This window comes from Leptosomus discolor, chromosome 4 (assembly GCF_034619465.1).
Source record: "Leptosomus discolor isolate bLepDis1 chromosome 4, bLepDis1.hap2, whole genome shotgun sequence".
Taxonomy (NCBI): domain Eukaryota; kingdom Metazoa; phylum Chordata; class Aves; order Leptosomiformes; family Leptosomidae; genus Leptosomus; species Leptosomus discolor.
In genome coordinates, this window is record NC_141394.1 from 31,653,471 (window position 1) to 31,669,907 (window position 16,437).

Genomic DNA, 16,437 nt, shown 5'->3' on the forward strand with positions numbered 1-16,437 from the left:
AGCTGAATACAAACTATATACAGACCAAGGAAAAGTGAGTTTGGTGCTGTGCCCAGGCGAGTTAGCCCTAGGACCCAAAGCAGTGCCATTTAAAATCATTGTAGTGTACTATGGAAATGACACCAGCAAGAACCTAAAAATCCTATTTTACAAGGAACAGACTGATAAATAAGCAATTTAAAGAGGATTTTAATAAGTATTTTGGCTCCAAAAATTATGTTGTGCTAATAAATATAATCCGTCAGCACAGATGGGGAAAAATAAGAGGTAATAGAAGCAGCAACATTTCCCAAATAGTTTCAGGCTAAAACTATTATTGAAGCTTTCCTTTGCCTTTCTGGAAACATGAATACAAGAGCATTGTCCTGGGGCATGAGACCAAGTAAATGAAGCTGACAAGAAACAAGAAGATTACAGAAACTTCACCACAGACTGCTTTTTACTATGTACACAGACAGCACATAAAACAGGTCCATGATCTCAGGTACTATTACCACTACATGTATACCAAGCAATGCTATTAGATGAGTAGCGCCCGGGAACACAAGGTACACTTCTCTTGCCATTTAGCTACGAATTGCAGTGACAGCTCGTGCCTGAAAAGTTGTTGCCCCAGAAACTTCTCCATTTCCTTCCTACCTTTATGCCAGGTCCCAACATAAATATACTTACACGCCAATCCACAAACACATAGTCACATTGTCTTGAAGGTCTGGATCTCCATAAACTAAGGGTATTGCTTGCAACTTAGGTACTGCAATGATAAATGTCACTGCAGGTACCAGGTGAGAGAGACAGACAACCGTTTGCAGTAAGTACCTGCCAATTGGCAGAAAAACTCTCAACTTGATTGGCTTCACCCCTTGTCATTTCATGAGTGCAAGAAGCTTCTGGCATGCAGATAAAGCCTTAACTCTCCCCTGGAAGTGGCTTCCGCAGTAGGAGGATAAGGGCAAACCTGGGATGAGATACAAGAAGCTTGCTGGGAATGAGAAATGTAGACAGTAGCATACACAAAGCGGGACAGTCAGGGCTGGCCAGGTCCTAGTTTATTTGGTGAGAAGGTAATGAAAGGAGGGCAACAATACATCTGCCCTGGATTACATGCAGCCTGATGCAAAAATATGAGCTGCCTTAGCTGCCATGAACGGCTCCTCAACAAACTCTACCAAGAGATTCCTGGGCTAACTCATTCTCAGTTTTGTCTCATTTAGGCCTCCAACACTTTCAGCCAGGCTGCTCTACCGTTTGGCAATCATGTTTTTTTTTAAAAAACACTTATCTATAAATAGAGATGGGTACTGAGGAGGATTCACTGTAAGGACTATGTTTCTGAACACTTCTAAAATTTTATTATTTTTTTTTAAATCTCACAAAGCACCTGTCTGCACTGCTTTTTAAAAAATGTTTAGACCAAGCGATTCTAAAGGAAAAAAACAGATAATGAACATGTGCCCTGTACAGCATTTCACCATTTTTATACTCCATCATGGAGCCAAGAGCTCCATGATGACCTGGCAACCAAACCACCTCCTTCCTTCCTTTGTCCCTTACTCTTTGGTGCCACTAGAACAAGTGCTTCCTTCCCTTGCTCCTGGTGAAATCCATCCTATTCTCTGTCAAGGTGCTGGGAATGAGAGAGGTCAGTAAAAAGGTAGCTGCTAAAAATAGCTGAGAGTCCTTCCAAAAAGTAAGGGATTCATGAGATGGAAATGGCCCTCCCAAGCCCTATCACAAGTTGCCTCTTAATAAAGTTCAGCTCATGCTCATATGTGCTTTTTGTCAGTACTAAAGCAGTATTTAAGAGGGAAGATGAACATCTAAGTATGAGGAGACAAGCAGAGAAAATTACATGGGAATATATCTGACTGTTCTCACACAGGGTCACCATGCAGTAGACCTGGTAGATATTACTCAGCACCCAGTTACGATAAATGGAGATCCCTCAAAGGGGCAGGTTTACTGACTGATGGCTGTGGACAGGCCAATTTATTTCACCAGCCTATTATTCACTGTAAATATGTGGAAAATCCACCTGTTCTTACTTCTCTGTATACACCAGATATGAAAGGAAACAAAAGCCTGTCTAACCAAAAAGCAAGAGCATGACAAGAATATCCTTAAGATAAGACCTTATTCTCACAGTACAAGCAGTCTCTGTTCCCCATGCCTCACACAGACGTTTGCTAACACAATAGAAGGTGGCTTTCTGTACCCTTTCTTTTACATTGGATAAACCAAAATACCTCTCAGTGACAGTACAAGACAACATAGTTGCATGGAATGAGCAACAGACAGCCGAGAAGTGTTTCATTTACCCTGGCTCTACAGTGACTAGGCTCAAGCAAGTAACTTTATGGGTGATCAGCTCATCTAAGTGAAAACCAAAGAAAGCAGTGTGGGTTCCTAAGGGGCAGTTTGGAAGAGGTGAAGATCTTTACACCTAAAGTAACAAGTGCAAGAGAACCAACTCTTCAAACAAGCAATCAGTTCCAGTTGTACTTCCAGCACAGAAAAATAATTTTAAAAGAATAATAAAAGGTAGAACTGGCATATCATCCACCACAGTTGGTCCTAGGATATTTATAAAATGCATTTTTTAATATGGATCTCCAAAATCCTTCCTAAACTAGGCAATCAACAGCTCCATGTAGTCTGTCATTACTAGATTTCTCTTCCTATTCCCTTCTTTATATATTGTGCAAGATTTCACTGTTCATCAATATGACTAAAGTGGCCTTAGTACTGTCACAGAAAGCATTTCCTAACAGGTGCCAGTAAGTTACATGGGCTTTTGGAATAGGTTCAAAACTGGTCTGACCCTCTTCTTACTAGATATTGTATTATTTCTGCATGTTCAGCTGACAGAAGTCAGGATGGAGATGTTCTGCTACTCAGAACATTTCCAGCAGCAGATCATCTGCTAAGCATAGACTGACTGTCACATTTAGGTGGTGTTCAAAACCCCATAGGAACACTAAGCAAAGAACTGTTTCTCAGTCCCCAAGAGCTAAACAACAAGGAATGAAGCTTCTAAATACCCATGGTGAGCACATTCCCTTGTTATTTTGCCATACAAACTGTATTTGTAGTTACCACTGAATTGTTACTGCGATGTGAATGAGAAGCAGTTGTAAATAGAAAGGATTCTCCTGCAAAACTGGGGGCCAAGCTGGAAACTGTTAGAAATAGGCATCACTCTAGTCATGTAGCACCAATATTTACTCCTTTACGCGAGCTGAGAGCTGACACAAAACCTCTAGCAGGCAGTGGTCCCCACAAAGAGTTTGTGACTCCTTGAACTAAAACACTAATTTAGAGTTAGACTTTTCTTCACACCATGATTCCTCTGCTCTTTGTGAGAATTATGGAGATTTTTAAATAGTACTAATCCTCACTAGCAGATGGTAGTAGCACTTTGTAAGAGCATTATTACATTTAAGTTAACACTTTGGAATTCTAATGCAATGGCTCCAAGACATAGTCCTCAAACCCCTCCATAAAAGAGCCATTTCAAAGCTTACATCTACATCTGCTGCTGTCCACTAACTTCAAACCATCATGAGAAGTGGCCTTTGAAACAGCAGTACTAGAAATTTTAAAGTCCCTTCAAAGCCAAAATAGTCAGGGGGAACTTGTGAAGTGAACCGCAACGGGTAACCTCTGTTGCATTGCTAAAGCAACGTTAACAGCAACATACCTCTCCATGGCACTTACCCCCAAAGCTCAAAAAAATGGAATGCTGCTTATTCCTAAGTAGCAGACATTTGATTATTCATTGCAGATGCTTGGAGGTTAGAGGGAAAGAAAATGGCACACACTTGTTCTAAAGAGATTAGTGTAGAAAGAAGGCATGGGGGTTACAGGTACAACTTTAACAGCTTCCAAAGCACCAACACCAGTAATTTCAATATTCTATTTGTTACTCCAAGCTAGTGGTACAAAATGACCCAAGGACCTTGTTTACATAAAGTTAGCCTCTCTCCCTTTCATGTTCTGGATGGGACTCCATAAACCTAGTATTTTCTGAAAACAGTTGTACTCCTTACTTGACACAACACAAAGAGCCAATTAATTCTATCCTCAGGGACATTTGGCAGTCTTACAAAAACGGGGGGGGGGGGAATGCATCCCTTTAAAAAAATGCTAAAAAAACTCCACAGTACTTTAATAAACAGCCTTTTTTTTTTTTACTCCTAAATCCTGCTGAAGATGATTTTCAGCAATAGCAGATTCCAAATGCTATCATTATCTGCCTTCCCCTGTAGAAGTATTTACCTCCTCCTCCCATACGTCACTCAGCCCTGTTATTAGTAATCATTGGGATCAAACAGAAAAATATTTTAAAACTTACTATCCCCAACGCTCATTGTGTCTCACTTCGAGGAAATACAAGTCAGTGGCTGTACCTTTGCTGCTTTGAATGGCGGCTGGACAAGGCTGATATTGAAAGAAAACCAGACTTTAGCCTCAGCAGCACAAATAAGGACATATGCCACAAGATCAGCATGCAAGCAGATCCACTCACCACTCTGGAGCTTCACTAAAGAGAGGTCTAACTTTTAATGCAAGCTATGCAGCTATTTAAGATGAAGAGACAGTTAGAGCTCTCTCCCTCTCACTCCACGGAAGACCCAGCAGGCTTTGAATCCAGAAGCACACTGCATTATTTTCCCTTTCCTTCCTTCCAAAATTAGGTCAAAAGTCAACGGAGCAGAAGCTGTGGCTGTGCACATCCCTTCCTCCCAGTTGCCAGCCACAGAAGCTGAGCTTGCATGGAGGCACAGTACAGACCAGCAACAAACTGCTGCACAGAGGAAGCAAAGGAAGATTATTTAATCAGAGGGATAATGCTAAGGCACAAGAAAGTACAATAAGCTCAGAGTTATCCTGAGAGCAGAGGGGTGGATGATGACACTTCAGTACTCATTGTTTGTATCTGTGTACAAAGGCAATACAAAGATAAAATGGATCTCGTTCTTCTGCAAAGTAACCAGCTACAATTATCAGTTAAAGAAAAAAAAAATTAAGATCTACCACACAAATCAAATGCTTAACAGTAAAACTACAGAGACCAGATGGGGAGAAGCAATCCCATTTTCTAATCTATAATTTAGTTTCTTTAAAACTTAATATTATCTTCTAGATATATTGTTCTCAAAGCATCATTTGCATTGTATTATTATTCTTTTCAGTAATATTTGGGCCATTCCAGTGGCTCACTCCTTTGGATTTCCCAACTTTCCTTATATGCATACACATATACTTCCTCTATATGGCCTATCCCAAATGTTTAAAGCCCAGTCTCCAGCACACATAAGTGTAATGTTACCTGCTATTCCCTAGAATTATTCTGTGCTTTTACAAAGCTAGCCTGGCCCATCACTCCGTCTAGCCCACTCCAAATGTTTCGTGAACACCTTCACCACCCAACCAACTCCCACCACTGCTAACCACAACCCTCTGCCCCCTTCCAAAACTCTCACATAGAAGGCACCATCAGAACCTTCCCCAGAATTCTCCAGCTCCCAGAGCCTCTCTGCTGCAGAGAAACCCCCAATAATGCTTTGTTTCCTGCCAACTCACGCTGTCCTTTACTTGCAGACTCCTCCTCTCCTCATAGCTAGACACAGCACCCATGATGTCCCCAAGACATCACCCTCATGATGGTGACACCAAGCACTGCTGATCATTCCTTGTCTAGCATATACATTACATACAGGACACACTTTTCTCCTGCCCATTCCCCTCAGCCATTTTATTTGACATAATCACGGTACTATTTCCAGCACTGGCAAAATAAGAAAACTTTTTCAAGTAGATGGGCGTTTCTCAGGAATCTCCAGAATGCAATCCGATTCCCTAACAGGACAGCAACTCAAAGGAGTTGGAAAATCGTTTCTCTAGATTGTTTCAATAATATTTTAATAACATTCTAGAAGCTCCATAAGGCTAGCTAATGAGGCTGTAGATGCTTTGAGAATCATTATGCTTAAATATCTCTTTTAAACAAAGTAGAACGTTTTGCAATGTATATTTGTTCCACTTTCCCAAAAAGGGCTCTTTTCTTTCTACCTAGATTTCTTTCAAAACTGTGCTATGAAATATTTGTCCAAACAAAAGGGACAGGGAGTGCGCGTGTGCATAACCACACATTAGTTCCTGTACTAGGTAAAGCCAGAGAGTAACGTGTTGGCAGCTGATAAAATAACAACTGGTTTTATTTTGCCATTTTAACCAAAGTTATGGGCAATAAAGGTAATGATTACACATATCTGGCCTTCATTTTCCGCCAAGTCTCCTACCTCACAGCACCGTAACTTTTGTTGTCATCACATGCCCCAAACCAGGAAATACTGACGTCAGGCACACCACAACTGCCATGTCAGCACATCCCTGTAGACATATGTATGCGCTTTCATTCCTTTGCACCCTGAGTGATGATTCACAAACAGGAATGCATGAATTTGCCTCTCAAAATGCCAAAAGATTTGGAACTCTGTCTCCTAGTGTCCAAACTGTCTGAGTTGCTGAAAGATCCAAGCCCTCTCTTTTGCTTCATCTTCAAATCTTCTGACAGCCAAATTTCTGTTTCGTATTTGTACAGCTTCTAGCACAGTGGGGTGCCATTTCACGATTTGACTTCCTGGCTGTAAGTAAAAAGCTTCCCAAATCTCTGTGTTGTTACTTAAGGTGGAAACTAATGTCATCCCAAATTAAAGAAAAATCCAGTCAAATATTTTCAAAAAGAATAATCCCTCTGATTACTGAAAAAGTGTGTGTTTATACGTTGTATATCCATACATTAATATATACCCCATTGCTTGTTATTGACCTACTAGCATAAAGCTGGAAATTTTAGTAGTACCTGAGTAGTACATTTTAAAAGATATTTATAGCAAATATATTAGTGGATATACTGCAATACTCCTTGGGTCTACAAGTTCACAAAGGGGAGAGCTGAGGAAAGACTAGCCTTAAGCACCATAACCAACTTTTGGAGGTATAATTGTCTCAAAAGAGGTCAAATAAGTGGAATTCCAGAGAAACAAAAAGCAGCTTTATCTGTCCAAATAATAGATATTTGTGTTACGGTATGTTTAACTTTATTTTTCCTGGACAGAAAAAAACCCATATATTTAAGAGTACAGAACATAGTAACCATCACAACTGCTTGCCATGAACTCGGAATATAAAAAATAAATGAATAAAAACAGTGAAAGGGAGAAGTTAAGTGTATTTAAATATGACAAATAATAGCTTTTACCTTTCACTTGCTGTTTAATACATAGTCTGTACCATATACTGCCCGTAACGTTGACAGTACTCTACAGCACTGCCTTTGATGTCTTTTTCTCCCCTCCTTGCATTTTTACTCATTTTCTTTTTCAATTTCCTCTTGAGCATAGCTTATCAGATAAACCCAGTATAACTTTCAGGAAACTTTTTTCCCTTTCATCCTTTTTTCCACCCTCCTCTGCCATCATTCCAGAACTAATGTGTGCAAGGGGAATCTACTTTAAATCTAACCCTGCACTTACAAACCCATCAGTTTACAGTTGACTAAAACTACAATATTTGTCTCTGTACCACCTCTTCCACTATAACTTTAATGCTACACAGAAATGCTGTAGTTACTGTATTATCCTTTCTCATTAAGTAAGTGTCGCTTTTTATGTGGGGTTTGTTTTGTTGGGCTTTTTGTAAACTAAACATTTAGAGCTCACAGAATACCCCTTTCTTGAGCTGATGCCGTTTCCCCAGACCAAAGCAGGAACAAGACTCTCTAGCTGAAGTGCACTCTGTGGTGCAATACAGAATACGAAATACCTCCTTCTCTCAGTTAAGCATATTATCACTGAAACTAGGATATAAATTTTGAACCATACAAAATTACAGCACTGCACAATTTCAAGCCCGTTCCCTTGCCAAGTTTCATAACTGTCATCCAAACTCTAGTACATTTCATCTACTAACCTTCCATTTCAGCCTGTGTCCTCCATGTTACACAGATCAGTTGTAACTCTCCATGTCCCATAAACCATTATTAATTATAGTGGCTCTGGACACAAGAGAATCTTTCCCTTACTGCATCATCTCTCACAACTGCTTGGACAACAATAACCAGAAACCAAAGCCTGACTCCTATAATGAAATATAGCAGAGGAAACTGCCCTGGTGGTGCTCACAGGAAGAGACTGAAGTACATAAAGATCTGGCAAGAAAGACACCTTTTCTTCACCCACTCTTCCTCTAAATGCTTCCATTTTAGTCTCTACATTTAAATTACTACATCAAGAATACATAATTAAATTCTGCTTTGTAGTAGGAGACAACAGCACTGTCTCTTCAAATGCATGAGCCAGATAAGAACTGTGCCCATAAGGTTTTGCCCAGGCCTTCCTTACCCAGTGTTGAGGATGGTGTGCACAGCACCACACTTATTTAACATGCATTTAGCACATATATCTGTGCCAAGTATCACATTGCACTAGCTCAGTATTTCACCTTCTCCAATACAGTGTCTCCTAGCCTAGACGAGCAACAACACCATGATTGTCAGCATTACTGTAAAAAAGGCCAGCGTAGTTAATTTTGGTAAATACAGCAAGCAACAGGTCAACTCCTACTTGCTACTAGGACATAGTAGGCGGTGCAGGAAGATAAAATAACATCACAGAAAGAAAGGAATTGCATATGTATCCAAGAAGCACAGCAGGAAGCCAGTTGCTGGACAGCCAGTCAGTCTAGGGTACAAAATGCCCCAGAGAAACATGAGCTTTCACATCCAGTTCCCAGACACCATGACCATTTGCCTGCAAACTGTATGTTACGCTTTACTATTGGGCTGTGACTGTCATACTTGCCTCATGCCACTTCCAGATAGCACAAACAAACGAGTATATCTGGGGCTCTCAGAGATGGGTGTCAGCATGACTGGAGCCATGAACTGGACTGTAAGGCCTATAGGATGCATGGGTGTGGAGCTATCCAGGTTTTGATAGACATGCCAAGCCTGCCTCTGAAATCAAAGTTTTCTTCAATTTCACCAGCTTAGAGAATAACTTATTCCTCTGGAATTCAAATCTATTTAAAAAAAAACAACCCAACAAACAGACAAACAAACCAACCAAACAAAAAGTGATATCTGAGTTTGCAGATGCAGAAAGGTATCCTAGTTTGTCTCATTTCCAGAGTATCACCTGAAGTCAATATTTTGCACTTACCAAGCTATCTCGTATCGTAATACACTTGCATAACATGTTTTCAGAGTTTGATTAGTTTCTCGTATTGGCTCAAAATATAGACAGTTTTACCTATACTGTTTCCTTTTCCTATTGGTTACTCTTAAGACCAAACAGCAATAGTAATTGTCTATGTCCAAGAATTTTTTTAAATATTGAAGACATAAAACACAAACTATGCTTGGAGAGTGTGTAGATGAAAAGAGTTTTACCATGCTGTCATATATAATTCAGGTAATTAATTAAATTAACTAGAAACTGATAGCCAAATAAAAATATTTTATGAGAAAGAATAATTCTAAAACCGTTGTTAGCATGCTGAAAAAATATAATTAAAAAAATCAAGCAATGGAGTAGCAGTGACAAAGAGTAAAAGTACAAACCTCAAAAGGCAAAAGCCTGCAATAAATTTCAGCAAAAAACAGACTGTCATGGCAGATTATAGGTAGCTATATATCAAATGGAAGAAAATTATGTAAGTTCAAGTCTATATCTAGGGAGTAACCTAATGGCTTACAAAAGTCATCTCCTGCCAATACCACTTGCTTTACAGGGCCAGGGAGTGGAAGAGAACCATACTTAATGCCTTTGTTCATTAAGTTAAATGAACCTTAGTTGGTAGGTTTATGTAGTCACAGTCTTAAAAGATTTTTCTCCAGTGTGTTTTTTCAAAGATGGCATTGTGAGAATAAAGACTCTGTGCATCCATAAGTAGTCATCTGAAAGCACACAGCAGCAGCAGTGATTGCCATGTCAGGCATTTGTTGGGACATCACTTGAAAATGGATGGTTGGGGTTTTTTTCTCTGTCTTTATCAAGGACAAAGAACTTGAAATAACACTAAGAATTATTTAAGCACATGAAAAGGAGCTACTTGCTGTAGTCAGCAACCCACAGGCTCAGTTTAAAATCTTCTGAAGTCAACTAAGCAACTCATCTGGTCTACGACAGACTCTGGATCAGGCCCTGATGATCACTAAGAAACACTACAGAAAGCAGTGACACCTAATGGCAAACATGCCTTTGGAGGATAGCAAGCCATAATCTATGGCATGCAAAATTATCCCCCTTTAGCTGCAGAGTAACTAGGACTAGAACACATTACAGGGACTGAAATACTGTCACAAATCTAAGCGACTGGGAGAGAGTTTAACAAATAGCACACATAGAGGCACAGAGTATATCGTGCATGCTGTGCATTTAAGTGGAACATAGTCACTACTAAAACCTACTGGCTGCTAAGCCACAGCACACTGTATTCCAGGTCTTCATTCATACGTATGTTAAAAATAAGCAAGTAACCTTGGCGCATTCTAGAGCGGGGAAAACTGAGACCTGAACGCTCTTCCATAGACACTATAGGCACAGAGATTTATTTGGTTTTAATAAATCTGTTTTGCTTGCTCATCCTGTGCTTTACAAAATGTTTGTGAGAATACTGTAATGAACAATTAGTGACATATACGACATACCTTCTAATGAGGCTTTACCAATAGCACAGCAAATTAAATTCCTATTACCAATGCACAACACAATACAAGCCAAGCTGCATTGTAGTACACCAGCTTACAAGAAGAAACGTGGGCATGCACACCACCAAGCTAGAAGACTCCTTTTCCCTTAAAAAAAAAAAAGTAAAAAAAAATTATGTTTTAAGGACACTACCAATATGAACACAAGAATAAGTAATAGACCCCATGTTGGGATTGCCCTAATATTATTATCCATGGTACAGAAGAGCTTGAAAGCATGAACCAAAACTCAGGACGCGGACAAGAAATGCAGTAGCCGTGGCCTGCAAAGTCTAAAAAGCTGAGAGGAGTAAAGGAAGACCAGATCCAATTTTCTCTCTCAGAAAAAAAAAATAAAATAGTGTGTATATATATAAAAATATATATATTAAAAGTGTGTGTATAAATGTATGTAAAAGCACATGTAATATAAATAACTATATATTATATACATTTCTGAACTTGCCATTGAAAATAAAAAAGGTAAGGGCAGTACGCAACTGACTGAGTAAGACTGAATCCACTGATAAATGTAAAAAAATGAACTTGAAGTAATCAGGGTACACACTGCTGCAATGAATTAGCCTTTAAAAATACTTTAGTGTATTTTTTTCAGCAAAAACTCTTGTACCACACTATGTGACCACCGCCCTAGGTGATTTTGCTGCACATAACACGCGCATATTTGCACATGCCTTTCTATGGACACAATAGGAAATTCATATGCACATACTGTATACATGTCAAGGGGAAAAAAATGAGCACAAAGTACAAAATGTAAAAGCATGAGACCATCAGCTGAAGAAGATACAAAGCATATACAAATTGTGCAGTTGACAAGGAATGCCACCTAATACCTGCTTAATTAAAGCACTGTTCTAAACTCCTGTTTAGGGAGTGAGGAGTGTGGGACGACTGGAATATGAAGAAAATATCAGGCAGCGTGGCTAATCTCAAAGACTTTGGAGCTTTCGAGCTACATAAATCAGAGCGACTTTTTGAATAGCCTCATAAAACACAAAATCATTGCCATTCCACTCACGACTTTCAGAGTCTTCCTACAGCATACAGATCATTAGGAAACTTCTAAGCAATCAAGTAATGTGGGGCTGATGAAATTACTCAATCAATGCATGGGCTGAGAGAACCAGCATAATACAGGATTGCACAGTTTTGACATGGTAACCCTGCCCCTTTCTTTTTTATATGGGGGTAAGGAAAATTACAGTGGAGTCGATTCATTTCAACATTTTCACAAGAGTGCTTAATGTAGTCTTTCTGAACTGCCAGTTCCTATTTATAATAGCAGGGCAGCAGAAACAACAGACTATAAGCAGCCCTACCAATGTTTAAAATATGATATAGGAAAACGTTTATTTTTAAATGTGCACATGTACATACATACAGACCTGCTCTAATGATCAAAAGCAGCAGCTGTAACCATTCAGAAGACAGAAATGTGAAAAAGCACATATGATAGATAAATACCAGTCATAGTACCCCTCCCACTGCCATCATCAAGTCCTTTATCTCTAGTCACTAAATTGTAACATTTTTTGTCATTGTCTAAGAGATGGCTGATAACACACTTCGATACAGAAATCATCCCTTTACAGGAAACACATCAAATGGTACGTAGGCAGGACAGTAAGTGCATTATACTGAAAAAGTACGTGCCATCAGAAAAACGGTATGCACAGGTAAAACGTTGTTTCTTATGACCATCTGCCCCTCCCAAACATGGGAAAGTATTTTCCACTTGAATATCTTAACACTGTAGAATGAGAAAAAGATAATGCTTTTAATTTGTTTGTTGCCTAAGGCATCAGTACTACCTCTGGTAGTGTTTCTTTTCCTCTGAACTGAGCATTTTGGTTTTTTCTTTGGCTTTATGAATTCTCCTGTAGTTAATTTGCTCATAGAGTACCCTGCTTCTGCTTTTGCTAACTCATATAAATAAATACAGTTTATTATTTATGTTTAAATATTTTATACCTAAGTTTACTATGTACAAGTGGAAGAAAACTAAAGGGTGTCAGAACATCCAGGTCACAAAATCCAGTGGTGTTACTAGGGGTCAAATTTTCATCTGCGAGTTGTACAAGTTGGACTATTTAGCTGTCTACCCATTTAGTGTTAAAATAGTTCCAATTTCAGGCCATTTATTTTCAGTGTATTCATTTTAGTAGATTTAAAGGTCTATACAACTATTATCAGTTTGCCATTTTCACGGCAACATAAAGCAGTCTATAAAAAGAGGTAATTCCCTTGTCAACTGTACTAATTGTCCCTCAAGTCAAATTAATTGTGTGAGAAGAAACTACTCTGGTTTGGGTTTTTTTTTTTTTTGGCTTTCAACGAGGATTTACTATGTCGCATCTAATCACTAACGGCATTATAAAAAGGATTAGCGGTAAGAAGCGCTGTATCCATCATATATAAACAAGTGAAACAAACAAAATTGTCATTAACACGAAGAGAGAAAAGCTATTGTCTCCCTTGATGCCAGTGCAAAGGCATACAGCTCGCCCAGCGACGCTCCTTTAGCCAGGATGATGGGAGACAGGGAATTGCAAAGAAACTCCTTATCTGCCTCACACTCAAAATTTCCCCCCAATTCCTAAGATTTGGTCGGTTTGTAACAAGCTCCTAAGAAAGAATTCGCAAGATGTAACCGTCTCCTAGTGTCGTTTTAACAGTCTACAGCCGGAAAGAATTTAAAAAATAAAAAAAAAAAGTCATTCTCCCTTTAAAAGGAGGGCATAAAGCGCTGCCTCCCCTGGGCAGTATTTGATGCTCCAGTCGCACGCAGCTATACGGACTGAACCCTATAAAGTTGCGGCACCCAAGGGGAGCGGTAGCCCATGGGCTCGGGAGTGGGGAGGGCTATACGAAAGGCTGGCGGATCGCTGCCCAAATATCGGTGTCCTGCAGGAAAAGCTCTTGACGGCCGGGCTTTCCAAACGCCCTTCCCGCTTCCCCTTTCACAGAAACCCGCTACGGCTCCCCCAGACAGGCACCGGCAGACATATTTATAAAGCCGATCCCAGGGAGAGCGGCAGCTGCCCCACGGCCGGGGCCAGTACCGCCCCGGGGACCTCCCCAAAACACCAGTGAGACCCTTGCCCCCAAATGCACCTTCCCCGGGCCAGCGCGGCGCCGGCCGCCCGCCCCCGCGTTTCCCGGCTCCCGCTCTGCCTGCGTGCGGTGCCTGCAGATGGGCGAGCGGCCGCGGGGGAAGCGCCCTCCTCTCCCTCCCCTCCCCGCGCAGCCCCGGCCGGCACAGGGGGGCGACCCGCTCTCGCCAGCCGGCTGGAACAAAACGCCGCTCGGCAGCGGGGCTCGGCGCTTCCCAGGGATGCCCCCGCCGAGAAGCAGGGCTGCCGGGCCGGGGATGGCTCCGGATAACGGGGAGAGAGAAGGGACGGGCGGCGGGGATGGGGGGGAAGCCCGGCGCCTTCTCCGCGGCTGGGAGCGCGGGCAGCGCCGTACATGGGCATCACCCGAGCTGCCCCGCCGCGGCCGGGAGGGGGGGCCCGCCGCCGCTGCCAGCTGCCCCCCTCTCCCAACCCCGGCACCCGCTGGCGGCGGGGGAGGCCACTACCCTTTCCCGGGAGGCGGCCCGGGCAGAGGGGAGCGGGGCAGCCGGAACCCCCCCGCCCCTGCGGCCGCCCGCCCGCCGGAGGGGCAGCGCTCACGTTGCCAAACCACCTGTTCCGCCGCGGGAGAGGAAGGCGGGATGGGGTGGGGGTGGGGGGGTGGTGTTGAAGGAAGAAAAAGGCGGGGGGGGTTCTGCGGGGCTGGCACAGTGGTGTGGGAAATAGGGGGAGGCTTGGGGTCTCCCCCGCCCGAGGGCGAGCCGGGGCAGGAGGGAGGCAGGCTGGAGCCGAGGGGCTACAGGAGGGACCGGGGAAGTGCCCGAGCCCTGGTCGTCCCCCCACATCATCGGCCGCGCAAACCCTCAAGGTCTAAAGCACGCACATACCCCGCCGACACGACACCTTTACACAGAGCGGTAGGGGAAAAGAGGACGCCTAAGATCCTGGTGGAATGCAATTACAAAAGGGGAACAAACAAATAAAAAAACCAAGCGAGCAAAGGATAAAAGAGAGCGGGGGGCTGCGGGGGGAGGGGGGGAAGCCTGCCAAGAGGGGGAAGGTTGCAAAGGAGAGCTGGAAAAGTGTCCAGCAGCACCAGCAGACGCAGCACCCCCAGCAGACGCAGCACCCCCTTACCGATATGAATGATTGAATCTGCAATCGCCGCTTTCCAGGTTCGAGTCCAACAGACGGACACGACCAGGATGAGGGAGAAAACTTCCATCTCCTCCGGAGGTCCAGGCTTTGTAACAGCAGATCTCTTCGCCAAACGGTGCCACCGCGGAGGACAGCGCGGCGCAGGAAACCCAAGAGTTTGAGGTGCCGCCGAAGGAGCGTGTAAATCCCGCTGGCTGGTGCACAGCCGCGGCTGGGCAGGGGGCGAGCCCGGGGCTCCGAGCGTCTCTCTCCTCGGCGAAACCCCGCGTCACTTCGGGGGGCTCCTGGGCAGCACCAGAGTTGCTGGGAGCGCCGGCGGCAAATCCATCCAGCCCGGGCGCCGCCGCGGGCAGCAGACGCCTCTGCTGGTCAGGCGATCCCCATCCTTCCGCCGGGTCCAGGGATCCGGCTCGGTCCCGGCTGCTGCACAGCAACTTCCAACCCAGACCACGCTCGCACACACACACACACACACACACACACCCCCACACAAACCTTCTTGGCCGGAGGAGCCCCAGGAGCCCGCAGCAAATAGCTCGCCTTCAGCGAGGGGGGGAGGAGCGGGCAACCGGGAAAGCGGGCGATCCCGCTTCCAGCAACCAGATTCCTGCAGGAAAAGCCCCCCCGGAGGCCAAAAAACAAAGTGAACTTCAAGGTAATGCAGATAGTAATGCAGAGATTTCCCCCCACCCTTCGCTTAAAAAAAAAAAAAATTAAAAAAAAAATTGCTTCCCACAACTGGAGGGAAAAAAAAAAAAAAAAAAAGAAAGAAATCTGCAAATCAAGCCCAGCGTGCTGTCTCTGTCGCGCAAGGTAGTGGTTGGACAGGGCAGGAGCGAGAGGAGGAGTAGCCGGAGCAAGGCAGAGGAAAGCAGATGATGGTCTGCAGGTCGCTTTTGGAGCTCGCTTTGCTGGTGGGATGCAGAGAGAGCTGGGAGCTCCAGCACCAGCCAGCACGTTGCCTAGAAATGGATCACCTAGGAGAAGGAGAGAGAGCGAGAGATAAGTGCTATCAGCCAGAGAGGGAGAAACAGAGAGAGCGAGCGAGTGAGAGCGCTTCTCTCTAATAACCACCTCCTCCCCCTATCTGCAATACAAGGGAGAAACAAAATAGAGCTCTCATCTCCCTTGAAATCTTCAGCTGGGACTAAGGAAGAGACATAGGCAGGAGTGCATACAGCCTAAAAATACATTAGGAGGAGGGAAGGCGGGGGGAGAATCTCTTTTTGAAGTGTTATGTTCAGCTTAAAAAGGAAAAAAAAAACACCCCAAACCCACCCCATTTATTTAACCTTGTAACTCCACTGCAGGTATCAAGTTCAAAGCTAGATGGGCACTTTTGCTTCTTGGTCTTTGACAACTGAGTCAGGGACATTTCTTGAAGGGGAAAAGGAAAAAAAAAAATCAGGGACACCTGGCCTCAGG

The 16,437-nt window shown here is 43.2% G+C and overlaps 1 protein-coding gene across 2 annotated transcripts in view; it reads right to left on the reverse strand.

Annotated features, from left to right (window-relative positions):
* The window catches only part of GRID2 (glutamate ionotropic receptor delta type subunit 2), a 730,540-nt gene extending 715,461 nt beyond the window's left edge, over positions 1-15,079 (reverse strand). For both annotated transcript variants that reach the window (XM_086464050.1, XM_086464049.1), the window contains exon 1: positions 14,992-15,079. In XM_086464050.1, coding sequence (XP_086320176.1) covers positions 14,992-15,079 — 88 coding nt within the window. The remainder of the gene's footprint in view (positions 1-14,991) is intronic.
* Between the last annotated feature and the right edge of the window lie 1,358 nt (positions 15,080-16,437).